This window comes from Cynocephalus volans, chromosome 3 (genome assembly GCF_027409185.1).
Source record: "Cynocephalus volans isolate mCynVol1 chromosome 3, mCynVol1.pri, whole genome shotgun sequence".
Classification (NCBI taxonomy): Eukaryota; Metazoa; Chordata; class Mammalia; order Dermoptera; family Cynocephalidae; genus Cynocephalus; species Cynocephalus volans.
Window position 1 is genome coordinate 142,007,812 of NC_084462.1, and position 15,552 is coordinate 142,023,363.

The 15,552-nt window shown below is 38.4% G+C and overlaps 1 protein-coding gene across 1 annotated transcript in view; it reads right to left on the reverse strand.

The window, feature by feature from the left end:
- Positions 1 to 15,552, reverse strand: part of CCDC175 (coiled-coil domain containing 175) — a 56,581-nt gene that overhangs the window by 1,380 nt on the left and 39,649 nt on the right. Inside the window, exons 15-19 of the mRNA XM_063090138.1 lie at positions 13,106 to 13,185; positions 11,965 to 12,117; positions 8,767 to 8,869; positions 6,485 to 6,528; positions 5,396 to 5,561 (exon numbers count right to left, since the gene is read on the reverse strand). Of these exons, the coding sequence (XP_062946208.1) occupies positions 5,396 to 5,561; positions 6,485 to 6,528; positions 8,767 to 8,869; positions 11,965 to 12,117; positions 13,106 to 13,185 (546 nt within the window). The remainder of the gene's footprint in view (positions 1 to 5,395; positions 5,562 to 6,484; positions 6,529 to 8,766; positions 8,870 to 11,964; positions 12,118 to 13,105; positions 13,186 to 15,552) is intronic.

A 15,552-nucleotide genomic window follows, 5' to 3' on the forward strand; every position in this document is an offset into this window, starting at 1 on the left:
AGGGTGAAGTCTGGCCTTTAGGCTTCTAACACACCTCTCCTGAACTCTTGTCAAATGATAACCACAGCAGATCTCCACTCAAGCCATGCTACTTCAAGTTCTGTGCATTCCTTCTGGGAAGACATCGCTGCAGACTTTCAACATCCAATGAGACTTAGAGCTTTACCCTCCCACAGCCACTTACTAGAAACAGTCCACTGTATTCTAATCATCTCTTCACGTGTCTTTTTCTCACAAGGTGTGTGATTTAAGGTTCAGGGACTGGGTCTTATTCAACTTTGTCACTGCAAATCTGCCCCAGGGCCAGGCTCTCAATATGTTATTGAGGCTAGTACAGAGATCATGGAGAGGGCAGGAACAGCAGAGCTGCAATGGTGTATTCAGTCCAAAAGTGGATAGGAAAGAGCTGTTGAGCTGGAAGAGATCAAGGGTATTTCCAAGAGAAGTCCTTTTGTGAGAGAAGCAATTCTACAGGGAACATTCAAAAGCTTGGAGATTGCAGGTGGCTCAGAGATGGCCAAGTCATTCAAGGGGCCAGACTTTACTATTACCTCCCCAGGAGGGGGGTAGATTTCAGGGATCTGGTGTTTTATAACCCCTTAGTTATCACCGATATTTTACAACTGGGGAAACTGAGGAGTTGTAGGTTAAATAACATGAAGCAGCAGGGCTGGGATTGGAGCCCGTTGCTCCGAAGCCCACATGGAGCCAGTGCTCCAGGAGCGGAAATAAGTAGAGCTATGGGAAGCCAGAAACCTTCCTTCAGATCTCAGCTGAGTTCTTCAGAGATCACGCCCCTGATTCCTTCACCAGGTTAAGTCTCCGTCTTAGGTTCTCTCTTATGCCCTACCTTCAGTATATTTTGGAATTTTATATACATTTGTATGATACTTGATTCTCGCACTACACCAAGGATGGGCAAGTAGAAGCAATTCTGCAATGGCAGAACTGAGTAGTTGCCGCAGAGACCTTATGGTTGGCAAAGCCAAAAATATTGATCTGACCTTTTACAGGAAAAGTTTCTCTACTTCTTTGCTAGACCATGAGTTCCATTTGGGCTTAAACTGTATCTGTTTCATTCACCATTGTAACCCAAGTGTCTAACATGCTGCTTGGCACAGAACACACACTCACTGAATACTTGTTGAAAGCAAGTTAGCATTAACAGTGAAACATGGGATGGAACCTAAAAAACAGAAGAAATTTCATGTATCAGTATGCCCAATTAGCAACACAACACTTCGGTGGCTGCAAAAGTACTGATTTTTTAATTGAAATTCTTCTAGTCAATAACCTATGGATCAAAAATATATTTTCAGCAATAATATATATAATAATATATATTTACAATATATAGTAATATATATTTTTATTATATTTTATAATAGTGACTTCATTTTCAGTGTAAATCTTATTTTTCTCAATTGGTCATTGTGTAACAGTTTGTTCACATTGTGTGGTCTAGAACAAAAAAGCTAGCCTTTATTCTTTTTTGTGTCTCAGTCATGTTGCAAGCAAAGCTCACCCACTCTGTAAGTGACCAAAGAACATGACGTTAGTGTCAACACTCTAGTTCAGGGCTCGGCAAAATTTTTCCATAAAGGGCCAGATAGTAAATATTTTGGGCTTGGCAGGTCACACAGTCTCTGTCACAGCTACTCTGTCATTATAGCACAAAAGCAGCCATAGGGAATGTGTGAATGAATGAGCGTGGCTATGCTTCTATATGTGGACATTTGGGTTTCATATAATTTTATGATGTCATGAAATACATATTTTGTTTTTGCTAATCATTTGAAAATATAAAAACTATTCTTAGTTCTGAGCCCTACAAAAATAGGAGGGAAGCTGATTTGGTTCCAGGTCATAGTATGCTGACCTCTGCTGCAGACAACAGACTTGCCCAGGAGTCTTTAAAACACTCAACATCTGGGAAAATGGGAAGCAACTGAGAATATGGGGAGCAGTTCAAAACTAAAAGACCCCAAGCTTCAATTTTGCTACAGTTCTCATCCATCTATAAACTTTCCTTAAGGTCAGTGGTTTGGTTATGTTAATGACAGCTTAAATGTAAATTTTAATAATGAGAGATCTAGGTCAGTGGTCTCCACACTCTTTTGATCCTCCACCTATGTCATGTGCCCCAATTTATTTATACATTTGTAAATTATATATATAAATGTAAAATATTAAACATAGACAAAGTAGAAATTTAGAAGGATGACAAAAAATTGAATACAAACAGAATTTTTAATATTTGCTTCCCCTGTATGGATTAATCATCACACTCCACTTGGAGATCACTGGCTGCTCTAGAATCTAGAATCTATGATCCAGAGTCAACATTATAGCCAATTCTTGATGTAGCAGCCTTCAGCCATAGTTGGGGAAGTAGGAGAGTGCTTCATGTGGTCAGGAGACAAATTAACCCTACTCTGGTTTATCTGCCAGAACCGAGCTCTGGGGCTAGATTCTAGATCCAGCCACTCTGTCACTTAAAGGGGAAGAAGATACCTTGCTGGACTGTACAAATGGGAAGGTCTGGAAAGTAAATATTCATTCATTCTCTTTACTAGTGTTCACTGTCTGTTTTGAGTATTGAGTATGGTATTATGTGTGAGGCCCTGTGCTATGCACTGGAAATAAATGATGCATAATCAAAATGGTCCCCGCTTTCATGGAGCTTACAGGAAAAAAAATAAGTAAACAAAATAATTACCACTTGTCATAAGTATTCATAAGGAAGTAAATACTGTCCTATGATAAAGAATAATGGAGGAAGACACAATTTGGATTGGAGGTTCTTGCAAGGTGTCTATGAAGAAGTGACATTTTCAGTCTCTATCTGAAGAACCATAAAAAGCCAACCCTGTGACTAGCAGAGGGAAGAGTGTTCCTAGGCAGAGGCATATGGTGGTGATAGCACATAACACAGGAGGCTCAGCTTAAAGCACAATTATTGCTAATAGTAACTATTTTCAACTGAAGATTGATTTACTAACTTTGGTTTCTGGAAAAAATGAGTAGACTAGATAGTCTGAACATCCTCCTTGTATTATAATATGCCTAAAAGTGCAGAAGGAGAGAAAACAAATTTCCTTTTCAATGCAGAGCTGAACGTGCACGCAAGCAAGGGAAACCACAAGGCCCGAACAGAGAGGGAGTGAAATCCTGAGCTGTGAGAATGGGCACTTGCTTGGTCTGCAGTGGGGTGGCGAAAGGAGGCAGGGTGTGTGTATCCACAACTAGGAGGGGGTGTCCACAGGGAAGGCCTCAAGCTTCCAGCAGGGAGCAGAGATTGAGAACCCTCCACAAAGACCCTATTTAACCTTTTGGGGAATGAGGGAGGGAAGGAGACAGGGAAATGGAAATGAAGAGTAGTATGTGGGGGACTTTGATCGCATCTGTCACATTCTATTTCTTGGGGGGAAAATATCCTGAGTAAATAGGGCAAAATGTTAAGATACAACAATACTCGATGGTGGATATACAGATACACAGGGGTGTATGTGTGTGTGTGTGTATGTGTGTGATTGTTTATACTTTTCACACTGGCAACATTTCAAATGAAAATGCAGTTATCTCAATCAAGAATCATAATGTACTTATACTGACTGCCTAGCAAATGAACTTAAATTTTAATTAAGTAACTATACCATTTGGATGGAATAAAAATGAATAGCACATTTACTGGATTGTCCTACTTATTTTTATTTGGGTTTGTTTTTATTCAAAGCAACCATTGCTCGATTATGAATACATTTTAAATTGAAAATGAAAGGAAAAGTTGAAAGACTTTTTTTCTCTGTTGAGAGACTGAATATACAAACTGACAATAGCCAGACCATACATGACGATAGAACTCTGACCCACACCCTTTGCAGCAATGGGTCCAGAATGGTCAGGACTTGGTGAATGACTGCCAGCTGCTAACTCAGGACTGACCAGAGAAAGCCAGATATGCTTACCAATCCATCACGCAGGATGTGCAGCTCCTAGTTAGTCTGCCACCAGCTTCCCCATGCCGATACCCTCCAGTCAGAGCTCACCTGAAGCTTTCCCTTTTTTCCACTATAAAACCTTGCCATTCCCCTTCCTGCCTTTGAGTCTCTGCCAAAAGCAAGTGACGGTGGCCGCTATGGTCTGAATGAGTGTGTCCCCCCAGAATTCGTATGCTGAAACCTAATCCCCAATGTGTCGGTATTAGGAGATGGAAGATTCACTCATGTGAAAACAATGCAACTGACACTTAGAGATGATTTAGCGCTTAAAATTCTGTTCCATCAACAGTTGAAGGGGATGTCCAGGCCTGGCAAAGAAAATGCAAAGAGAAGCAAGGGCCACCAGAGATCACTCGTGCACTTACGCGTAGTATCACCAGGCTCACACAGGACCATCGAAGCAGCTTCTCAGCTGATAAGAGGACTTACCCACAAAATTCTTCATTGGCTGCTGAAACACTATTTCTTCTGTTAAGCAATACCCCCAGAACAGGTTTTACCAAATACTAGAATGTTTTTAATCCTATCACTTTCCCCCATTTACTTTTATTTTATCCCATTTTACTTTCTACAATCTACCTTTAAAATTGCTATCTAATGATTATGCTTTTTAAAATTAAACCTTAATAACCGCTAATAGATCTGTATGCTTGCTAGATACCATCTTTTTCATCAGTCTGTCTCTCCTCTACACCCTTTGTCCCTTCCTTCTCCCTAGCTCACTCTACCCACCATCCTACTTTCCCAAGTGGTTCAACCACTGGCACCTGTGGCCTGTACCTGTGCAAGGATTCACCTCCGTTTTTCACTGCAGCCCTAATCTGGACAGAGTTTTGTGGCCGTGTATATCATAACGTTGTTGTAGGGATTGAGGACGAAGTTGATATGCCTCTGGATAGATTAGGCCGCTTGCTCCTGAGGCAAGCATGTTAGACCTGCCATGTTACCATCTCAGAAGCCCCAGAAGGCATCACTAGATTTTCAGAGAAGGCAACAGTTGCTGTTTTTAATGCTAAACTCAGTTCAGGAGGAAAAGGTAAAATTACGTTCAATTTCATCTGTTTATAAGACAAGGAAGTATGTGAAAGAGTTTTAAAAGGCTTCTCTGGAAAAATGTTTAAAATAAGAGTTTTTTTAGAATCATAAAGAAATTAAGATTTAGCTAAGTGGGAAATTCTCTTAGGTGGACGGGACAATTGGCCATCACTGCTGCACTACTGCATGCCACCCACAAGTGAGCATCAATGTTTAGTTAAATGTTTGTGACATCAGGGATGAGTTAGCAGGGATAACTAAGTTATTTAGTTGGCAAATTTTTTTTCTTCTTTTGATGTCACTAGCCACAGTAAAATAGCAGGAAGCTATGTTACCAAAAGCTCTAAGTGATTGCTTACCAAGACAGAGGTCCATTTGTGATTCCTGTTCCATAAGAGAACGAAGCTCTCCAAGATTCCCATGGAGCCAAGTACCAATATGCATGATTTTTTCATCCCTTTCATGCAGCTTGTCTATTAGATTTGTTATTTCTTGCAAAGTCTTTTCACCACTCTTCACCAAGTCCTTAAATAAATAGCATTTTTAGATGTGTGAATATAAATTACAACAAAATAAATAAAAACATGTTCTGTTTGAGTGGATTATCCCCAAAATGACAAAAGAAAAATTATATATGCAAAATTGGTGTTAGTCATGCAAAATAAGTGTGTGTGTGTGTACACAACCAATTCACAAAGTTCTGTAAAAGTTCTCAGAAAAATGGATTAGCAAATGAGAAGCTTTAATGGAATGCTCACTGACCCTAGCTTTTTATCTGAATATGGTAGTGGTGGTGGCATAAAAAGCCAGTTCACTCTCAGAGTGGGGCAGAACTGCAGAGGAGATTCAGTTAAGAGAAAGAGCTTTGGAACCAGGTAGAAAATGAATTTTAAATTCTTGTAAGTTCATTGACTGTTTGGTGCTGGGCTAGTTACTTAAACTCTTCAAGCCTCAGTAGCTTTGTCTGACAAAGGCATTATTAACACTTTATTTGTTGTTGTAAGGGTTAAACAGGATTGTATGTAAACTTTAAATACTTAGAAAATGGCAAAGCCAACATTTAAACCCCAGCCTAGTTGACTCTAAAGTGGGGAGGGGGAGAGACATTACACGGCTGGCAAAGCATGAGCATAGCTGGAGATCAGAACAGACATCTTTGACCTCCAACAAAATGTGTTCAATTTGAACTTGCAAAACAAAGGTCTTTCTCACTTTAACTGAGTGGTAGAGGAGGAAGATAGTTTCCCAAAGGATAAGATTTCATAGTGACAGTTGACACAAAGGATGCATTTTAGGACGATATGGTCACACCAGCTCTGTCACTTCCCTGAAGTCCTGAACTCCCACACTGTGCACGGGCACACGCACACACACACACATACTTATTAGGTTAGATGAACGTTTTTGGAAATATGATACTTAAGGAGGCAACACACGAAAAAACTCACCTTAACTCTAGACTGAAATTCAGCCCACAAATTCATATATTGTGCTAAAATAAAGATTTAAAATATTCAATGGTTACTGAAACAACTTGAACATTTTTATAAAAGTAATGTTATCTGTTTTTGTTTTTCAAAAATTATTTTTATCTAAAAATTTCTACTTTCAAAATGACAGAATAATGGGATCAGACTTGTCTACCACTGCAAACGAGCAGAAAAAGGGGGCAAAACATATGAAACAAGTGTTTTTAGATACTGGAGAATGAGCAGCATAGGAGTGTGACACCTGAAAGAAGAGCAATAAAGGAGGTGAGGCCATTGATCACCCGCTTTCTGCTGCGAGGCACCATCTAGAACACAGCACGAGCACTGTAGTCTTGCACACAGGCACAAAACTCTGCACAAAGATTAGCTGACTGAATCCAGCAATAGGGAAAAACAATAAAATCTTTTGAACAAGTAGGCTTTATTCCAGAAATGCGAGGTTTAACTTTCAAAAATCAATCAATGCAATTTACCACGCTAACAGCGTAAAGGAGAAGCAGCATCTAAATAGCTCAGTAGATGTCTAAGCCGCTGAGGCCAGCCTCCCAGACACCGCATGCCTACACGACAGACCCCCAATAGATCCCCAAGCCCAGCAGAACCTCCCTGGTTGGCAACACTTTGCAAGTGTGGTCACGCTTTTGTGCTGGGAAAATTAAATACATCTGTTCAACTCCACAGACAGAAGACATCTGGTGTCCTCCACACTTTGCTGTTTGCTATTTTGCTGTGTATCTTTCACTGAAATAACAATCACCACAAGTATAACAAGTTCTGAGTCCTGTGAATCCTTCTAGCCAGCTAATCATTAAGTGTAAAGGTAGTTGTGGAGACACCTGATACTGCACTATAAGCTGCAAGATCTTGCTGATATTAAAGAAGACCTGAATAAATTACACAATGTTCTTGGATTGGAAGACTAATTTGTTAAGACATCAATTCTCCCAAAACTGATTTACAGATTCAATACAAACCCGATGAAGATCCCAGCAGATGTGTGTGTGTGTGTGTGTGTGTGTGTGTGTGTATTAATAAGCTGATTCTAAAATTTATTTAGAAGTCAAAGGAACTAGAATAGCAAAATAATTTTAAAATAGAAACACAAAGGTGAAGAACTTATACTACCTCATTTCCAGACTTCATATGAAGCTATAGGAATCAGGGCAGTGTGGTACTGGTATAAAGTCAGGCATTTAGAATAAAGAAACAGACCCATAAAACTGATTTTTTAAAAAGTCACCGGAGTAGTCCAATGGCAAAAGGATAGTCTTCTCAAAAATGGTGCTGGAACACAGGGACATGTGTAAGAGAAAACAATGCAATTCAGCCCTTACCTCACACCATATGGAAAAGTTCACTTGAAATGTATCAGATCTAGACATAACAGCTAAAACTAAAAGAGTTATAGGAGAAAATCAAGACTTTGGGGCACTCAAAAATGCATTAGGCAGGACATGAGAAGTCCTAACCTTAAAAGGCAAAATTGACAAAGTGGACTTCATCCAAATGAAAAATTTTCACTCTTTTTGAGACACCATTAAGAAAATGAAAAGCCAAACTTCAGACTGAAAAAGGACTCATTTCCAGAATGTATAAGGATTTTAACTCAATAAGAACACAAACAACACAAAGTAATGAGCAAGAGATTTGGACAGATGTGTGGCAGGTTGTATTTTCCAAAGATGCCTCCACAATATATTCCATTCCACATGTGCTTTTCCCAACATGATGCTGACACTCCTCCCACTGAGTAGTGGTGTCTAAGCCCCTCCCCTTCTACCTGGGTGACTGCCTCTATGTCTAGAGTATTGCGGAAGTAACACTCTGACTTCCGAGGCTGGGTCATAAAAATGCCATGAACTTCCACTTTGTTCTCTTGGGATACTTGGTTTTGAAACCCACAACAGGCCAAGCAGCTCTGCGAGAGGTTGAGTGGAAGCCAGGTGCATACTCTATCATTTCATTTGTATCTAATTATTGGTGACAGAAAGCAGATCAATAGTTTCCAGGAATTGCAGGTAGGGTGGGAGATCAACCGCAAAGGGACACAAGGGAAATTTTGCTGTGATGAAAACGTTCTATATCTTGCTTGTGATGGTAGTGATTACAATGGAATGTACGTGTGCCAAAATTCATTGAACTTAGAATGGGAGCAATTTATTGTATGCAAGTCAATAAACTTGATTTAAACAAAAGAAAAAGGTTATATGTAAAGAGCACTCATGACACACATTACTTACTCTGCTGAGCTATCAGTTGCCAAGACAGGTCACTTGAGTTATGCCTGAGGACTTCTTGTTCTTTTCTGTATTTCTCTGTGTTGTTTGTCATGCGTAAAATATACTGGAAAGTAAAAGCATGTGATTGCTTTTAGCAGTTTAATTATTGTGGATTAATTACCCATGTAGCCATTCAGCAAACATGTAGTAATTCTTCCTCCACGTGCAGGGGTAACAGTGGTGAAAAAAATTGCCCTCGTCAAGCTTTCATTCTGGGGAGGGACAAAAAGGATCCTGCTTCCTAGTAAGCATTTCAGCACCCAAATAAACATGGCATTCTGAATATAATTTGCCACACACACACACACAAAAATTGAAAGGTTTTCTGCCTGAATAGATCATGTCCACAACAAAAATGTGTGTACAGTAGATTTCACAGACTGAAGTTCAGCATAAGGCCTCAGAGAGATGACTTATTGAGTCCCCATGAAATTGCTCATTCAGATGTTTCACTGGGTTGGTTGATGATGGTGGTAGTAGTCTGGGTATTAAAGTCATGGCTTTCTGTTCTGACCACCTCATGCTCAGAAACTCTAAACTCTAGTCTCCAGGAACTCTGAAAGTATGGGCCTTGGGACATAAACTTAGCACTGGCTCAGTTTCAAAGAGAATGTCTTATATTATAAATTAATGATAAAAATCTTAGAAATAGCATTCGGTGACATAGAAGGGGTAGACGTGATACTGTTATGTAGGACTGTTTATAAGCACATATTATAGAGTCTACTCATGTATCTTTGATCTTATGTCTGTATTTGGATGGTTTGTTTGCTGGTTTTGTAGTAAACTAATGTGAAAGCCACCTTAACCCAAGTCCAAGGCCTTCTCTGAACATGGATCATTGATTTTAGACTTGCCTAGTTCAGCTGGACTCTTCTGTTTCTCCTATAACTCTCTGACTGTCCTATTTTAGTCTCTCTGTTGATCTTCTCTTCCTCAGCTCGGTCCTTCAAAGCTGTTTTTCTCCAGGCTCTCTTCGCAGCTCACTGATCTTCTCATTCAACACACACTGTCTCTGAAGAGACTCATCCATCTCCCAGGTGTAAACCCTGCCTCTGTGCTAATGATACCTGGTAAGACTTCTCCCCTGAACTCCTAAGGTGCTCTTGCTCTGGGGCACTAGATGTGCCCTGTCCAGACTGTTGCACTTAAAAAGCTGAATTATAATTATTCATTTATACGTGCATCTCCTTGGCTACACTGTGAACTGCCTAAGGGCTGGGGTGGTATCTTTCTTATCTCTGTTTTCACTATGCCTTGCCCATTGCTTGGGACTCAGTGGATTTTTTAAGTGAAGGGCTGTGATCAGCCAGATGGAGAGCAGTGAATGAATAAGATAACGGCATGGGGTCAGCCTGTGGCTAGCAGGTGGATGTTGAATCCAAACACAGAACTTTTAGAATCGTCTTCCACGGAGGCATCCTTTTGCTCACCCATTGCCAACATAACAATGGAAATTCCAATTATTTTATAAATAATCTATATCATCTTGACAGGAAGACAGTCTAGTGGAATACTTCTGTGGGTGAATGAAATTTTTTTACAAGTTTGTTTCAAGGGCTAGAAGAATGAAGATGCATTGCACAGGTGAGAGTTATTGATGGTATGTACCTAGGCTCTTTGGAGCACATTTTCAAAGTATGTTAGTACCTATTATGCCATTTTGATATCAAAAAGCCACATGAGATTGGTGAGACAACTATTGCCAATTAACAGGTGAAAAAAAATTACCCACAGAAGTGAAGGATTTTATTAATGACATTGGACTAACCAGTGGCGGGGCTACTTCCCCTTACAGTTTAATGCTATAGGAATAACTTTTTATTCTTTTACCTATTAAAAATTCTGGAAAAAGTAGAGCGTCAGTTTCCTCATCTATAAAAGAGATGTGACATATTATTGCCTTTATAAGGTTGTTGTGAATATCAGAGGAAACCGAATCCCTCTAACACGCAAGGCATTGTGCACAACACATGGGACACATTGATACAGATCCTGATGGTGAGGTCATTATGGTTTACTAAAAAAACCCCATTCTTTTAATTGCATTTCTTCTGCACTTTCAGTTTTCAAAAAGTCACATTAACCCTGTAAAATAGGTATTATTCCTATTTTAAGAGGACAAAAATGAAACTCACAAGTTAAGTGATCTGCCTAAAGGCACAGATTGTCACCAGTGATAGACTCTAATCCAGGTCCTCCAAACTAAAGAATATTATATAAACTTTTGTTCTTATTGATTTGTCACAGTATATGAAATATGGAAATCTATGTGCCCTTTAAAAAATATTTTTTTGGATGTAACAGCTAGACATTAAAAATCAATGGCACATAAATATCTAATTTTTAAACATAACATTTAAAAATATTAAAATATTTGATATAAATAAGTAAAACTTAAACTTTTGAGATTAAGTTGAGACTTTAATTGTAGGCATTGGATAAACCAATTTCTTTGCTATAAGAAGAGCTACAATCAATACAAAACAGACAACCTAATCCTGCTATTCCACTTCAGATATATAACCAACAGAAATGTGTACGTATGCTCACCAAAAATCGTGCACTAGAATGTTCACAGCAACACTATTTTTAGTAGCCCCAAATGAGAGTCTCCAAACATCATTGAACAGCAGAGTGCATAAATAACTTGCAGTATATCACACAAGGGAATACTGTACAGGACTGAGAATAACTACACTCAACGATAAGGATGAACCTCACAACATAATGTTGAGCAAAAGAGTATATAGTGTATCATTTTGTACACAGAATGTTCAAAACCAGACAAAACTAGCCTATGGTGTTAGAAGTCAGTGCAGTGCTGCCCTTGTGGAGGGAGGTTAGTGACTGGAAGGGACACTGGAGATATCTGGATACTGTCGATGCTCTGTTCCTTGATCTGAGTGCTGATTTATATAGGTGTGTTCATGGAGCTGTAAACTTATGATCTGGGTACTTTTCAGTATATACGAGGGAACTTCAAAAAGTTCACGGAAAAATAAACTAAAAGATAATATAAATCCTCCCACAAACTGAAGTATCCTCGTCCTTTATGCTCCATTTAAAATGTCTCAAGAGCTATTCGCTTCTTTCTCTCCTACAGGTGTAGGCAGTCAACCGAAGCCATTCTACAAAGTGAGATGCTCTTGAACTTACTTTTTTCAATTTTTCATTTTCCAGGAACAAAAGGTCTACTTTTTGATCATGTACATAGATTTCATTTTCTAAGTTCTTTAGAATTTCAAAATGATCTTTGACTTTTTTGCTTTCTTGATGTCGTAATTGTTTTAATTCTTGCTTCACTTTGTCCTGCTCAAACATAAAGCCGACAAACATTATCAAACATTAACTCCTAGAGTTCAAAGAGCAAGATGCCAGGACAACTTTTTTTTTTTTTCCTTCTTTTTTTTGGTGTTACAAGGCTGGACTCTAACCAACTGAGCTAACTGGCCAGCCCAAAACAGAATATATTTTGATAGCTAAATAACTGTTTGGCAAAAATTGGGAAGGGGAGGAAATTTATTGAGGCTTTTAAAGAAGGATTTAATATCTCTTGAAGGAAGAAGAATATTACTTTATGGATTTTTCAGAATTCATTACTGTTTACTGAATTCTTCATTCAGTTCTTAGTTATTATTCTTGTACTGTTCTAAATCACATGATCCTTATTCATTATATAATCATCACTAGCAGATAAATATATCTGTATTTATATACTTACTTGTAATTTTCTCCATATTTCTCTACACCCATAACATATTAAAAGTTACTTTTTAAAATATAAGTGCATCTCAAAGAATAGAATGTTTCTGTTTGTAATTAACCAAGTCCACATACTAGCTTATAATTATTGGTTATAAATTTTAAAAAGGTAGTAAACACCTCTTTACCTGCTCCTATTTCATCCACACCCCCCACCCTGTGACCTCTGCCCACTCATCTCTAAAAAGCATAATCCAGTCTCCACATTATAAATAAGGAAACTGAAGTCTCCCTAATGATTTTCCCACCATTAAACATCAGTTGGTTTCAGAGACTCTCTTTCTCTCTCTCTCTGTATATACACACATACACATATACACATATATACATATATGTACATGTATGTATGTGTGTATATATATGTGTATATATACATGATGTTGCTAAAATTTTAAAACATTGGCATTGAAGGGGTAAGTTTAATAAAGGTGGATTTTTAATAAAGGAAAGTTTCAATGGTGCCTGGTAAATATTACTATCTGTATATATCAATGTCCTAATAAAAGAAAGAAGAATGAATGCATTGACCCTTTACCGTGTTGTTAAAGTATCTTGAAAAGTCCCTTGCAAGCTGAAAAATGTTACTGTTCAGTAAATTCTCCTCTTGCCTTTGTGCTACAAATAAAGAGAAAAAAATATGCACAAAATTCCTTAGTTAAAAAAGCATTGATTAGTCAAAGTAAAAAGTGCCTAGTTTTAAAATTCGAATATTATTACAAGGCTTATAACAAAAACCAGCTGGCAGGTGCTGTCCAATGCTGCGTCCACCTCTAACTCCTCAGCATCAACCATTTTTAACTCCTTTTAGCTGTTTCTTCTTCCATACAGCTCAATTTTCTTAAAAATATGCTTACATGGCTATTTCCCAATTTACCATTTGAAGACATTTTCTATTTATTCCTTAATCTAGTAGAGAAGGACTTAGCGCTTGCACCCACCCTCACCACACCCCCACACCACCTTCCTACACTTCCTCCCCTCTACACTTCCTTCCTTTAACCTCCCTGTAAAATTATGTTTTTGTTTAAATAATTTTTTACTGTTTAGATCATGATGACAATGTAATTATTCACTGAGGAGCCAAAAGGTATATTACGATTATATTTCCTTTCTTGTATAATTTTTTGTTTTTTTCTGGCGTTAAAAGTTGCCTCACTTTCTTTTTATTTGCTTGGTGTTCCTTGTACCTATCAACTCGTACCAAAATCTGCAACAGAATTGCAAAATCTCTCTGAAAAGTATTTCCCGCGGAGTCAAACACATTAGTGAATGTCTCCGTTCCGTTTTTCTCCCCTCCCTCGCAACCCCACCCTGAGATATGGCTTCTGGGGTCTTGTGTTCCGTAGGCCTCCTTTCCAGCTGACCTCCTGGGACTTCCACGTTGGACCCCCCATTTTCTGAATCTCATATCCTCCTCTTTTTCTTGATTTATTCCCTCTGTTTGTTGAAGCAAATTCTTTACTAGCTTCATGAGAAAGGCTAAGAGAGAAAAATGTTTTCAGATCTTGTATATCTAAATACGTCTCTATTCTATGTTTATACTCGACTGATAGTTTGGCTGGGCATCTAATGTTGGGCATTATCTTCCCTGAGAATTTTGAAGACCATTGTCTTCTGACTTCCAGTATAACATTGCTGTTAAGAAGTCTGAAACCACTCTGATTTCTAACCTTTTGTGGGAGATCTGCTTTTTCTCTCTAGAAGTCTTCGGAATCTTCTTTTTTTTCTTCTGAAATTTCACAGTGATGCGGCATGTTGTCTTTTATGTATTGCTCTGGGGATTTGATGGGATTTTTAAAACTGGAAACATATTCTCCAGTTCTGATAAATATTTTTGTATTATTTCTCTGATAATTTCATCCTTTCCATTTTTTCTGTTCTCTTTTTCTGGTTGCTGTATTAATTAGATATTGGACATCTCAGAATAGGCTTTTCATTTTCTTATCCTTTTCTCCTCTTCCTCACCTCTTTCTTTTTTAATTCTATTTTTAGGGAGATTTTCTTAACTTTTCTTATAATCTTATTTAATTTTAAAACTTTAGTTATTATACGCGTAATTTCTAAGAGCTCTTTCTTGTTTTCTGTGCTTTCTTTTAAGCATCCTCTTCTTTTTTCATAAACTCAATATCTTTATTTCTCTAAGAATATCCTCTTTAAAAATATCCTTATGCACTTGGTGCTGCTTCTCTTTCCACCAAGCTCTCCTTTTCTGTCGGCTTCAGTCTCTGTCTTCCACGTTGGATGCTTCGGGAGACGTCTGGTGATCTCTGTCCAATCCCATTCAAGAATGAGACACTAAAAAGGTTCAGCTTCTGGCTCGGCTTCACTGTACAATGATCAGGAATGGGCCAGCCATTGTGGGGGGGACCCTCAACTTTTAGCATCTGTTGTGGGGCTTTTCTAAGAACTACTTCATTTCCTTACAGGAAGAATCCAACAGTCTCCTTCAGGGTGGGGTAAGGGATTACAGAGAAGTCCTAACACGACTGGCTGGCAGCATTCACTAAGCTGAGCAGCAGGAGGGGGTCTCGGTCAGTACCTGTCTTCTGCCCTCAGCCACATCTGATGCCCTGCAGTGTGGATGGTCACATCTGGTTTTTGTGGAGGGAATAATTATTTTTACATTAAATGTACATGGCTACGCTATATGATAGAATGCAAATTATGAATATCTTGAGACCTATCTCCCATCCATTACTAAGCCCCCAGATTTGTGCTCTTACCTCTCTCTGCCACAGCAGTAGGGTAGCAAAAAATACCGAGGAGTATCTACTTGAGGAATGGTTAAAGTCATAGCTGGACATGAGATATAATTGGCAAACTCATGGTAAGACACAGAAAAAAATTTCCACGTGATAGCAGATAAAGGAGTTAGTGCTACCTTTACCAAGTATGGAGAGAAACAATATAGCGAACTACTAATGCTTAATTTTAAACAGTCTTTATAAAGAGAAAAGTAAAACTTTGACAATAACAACAGTA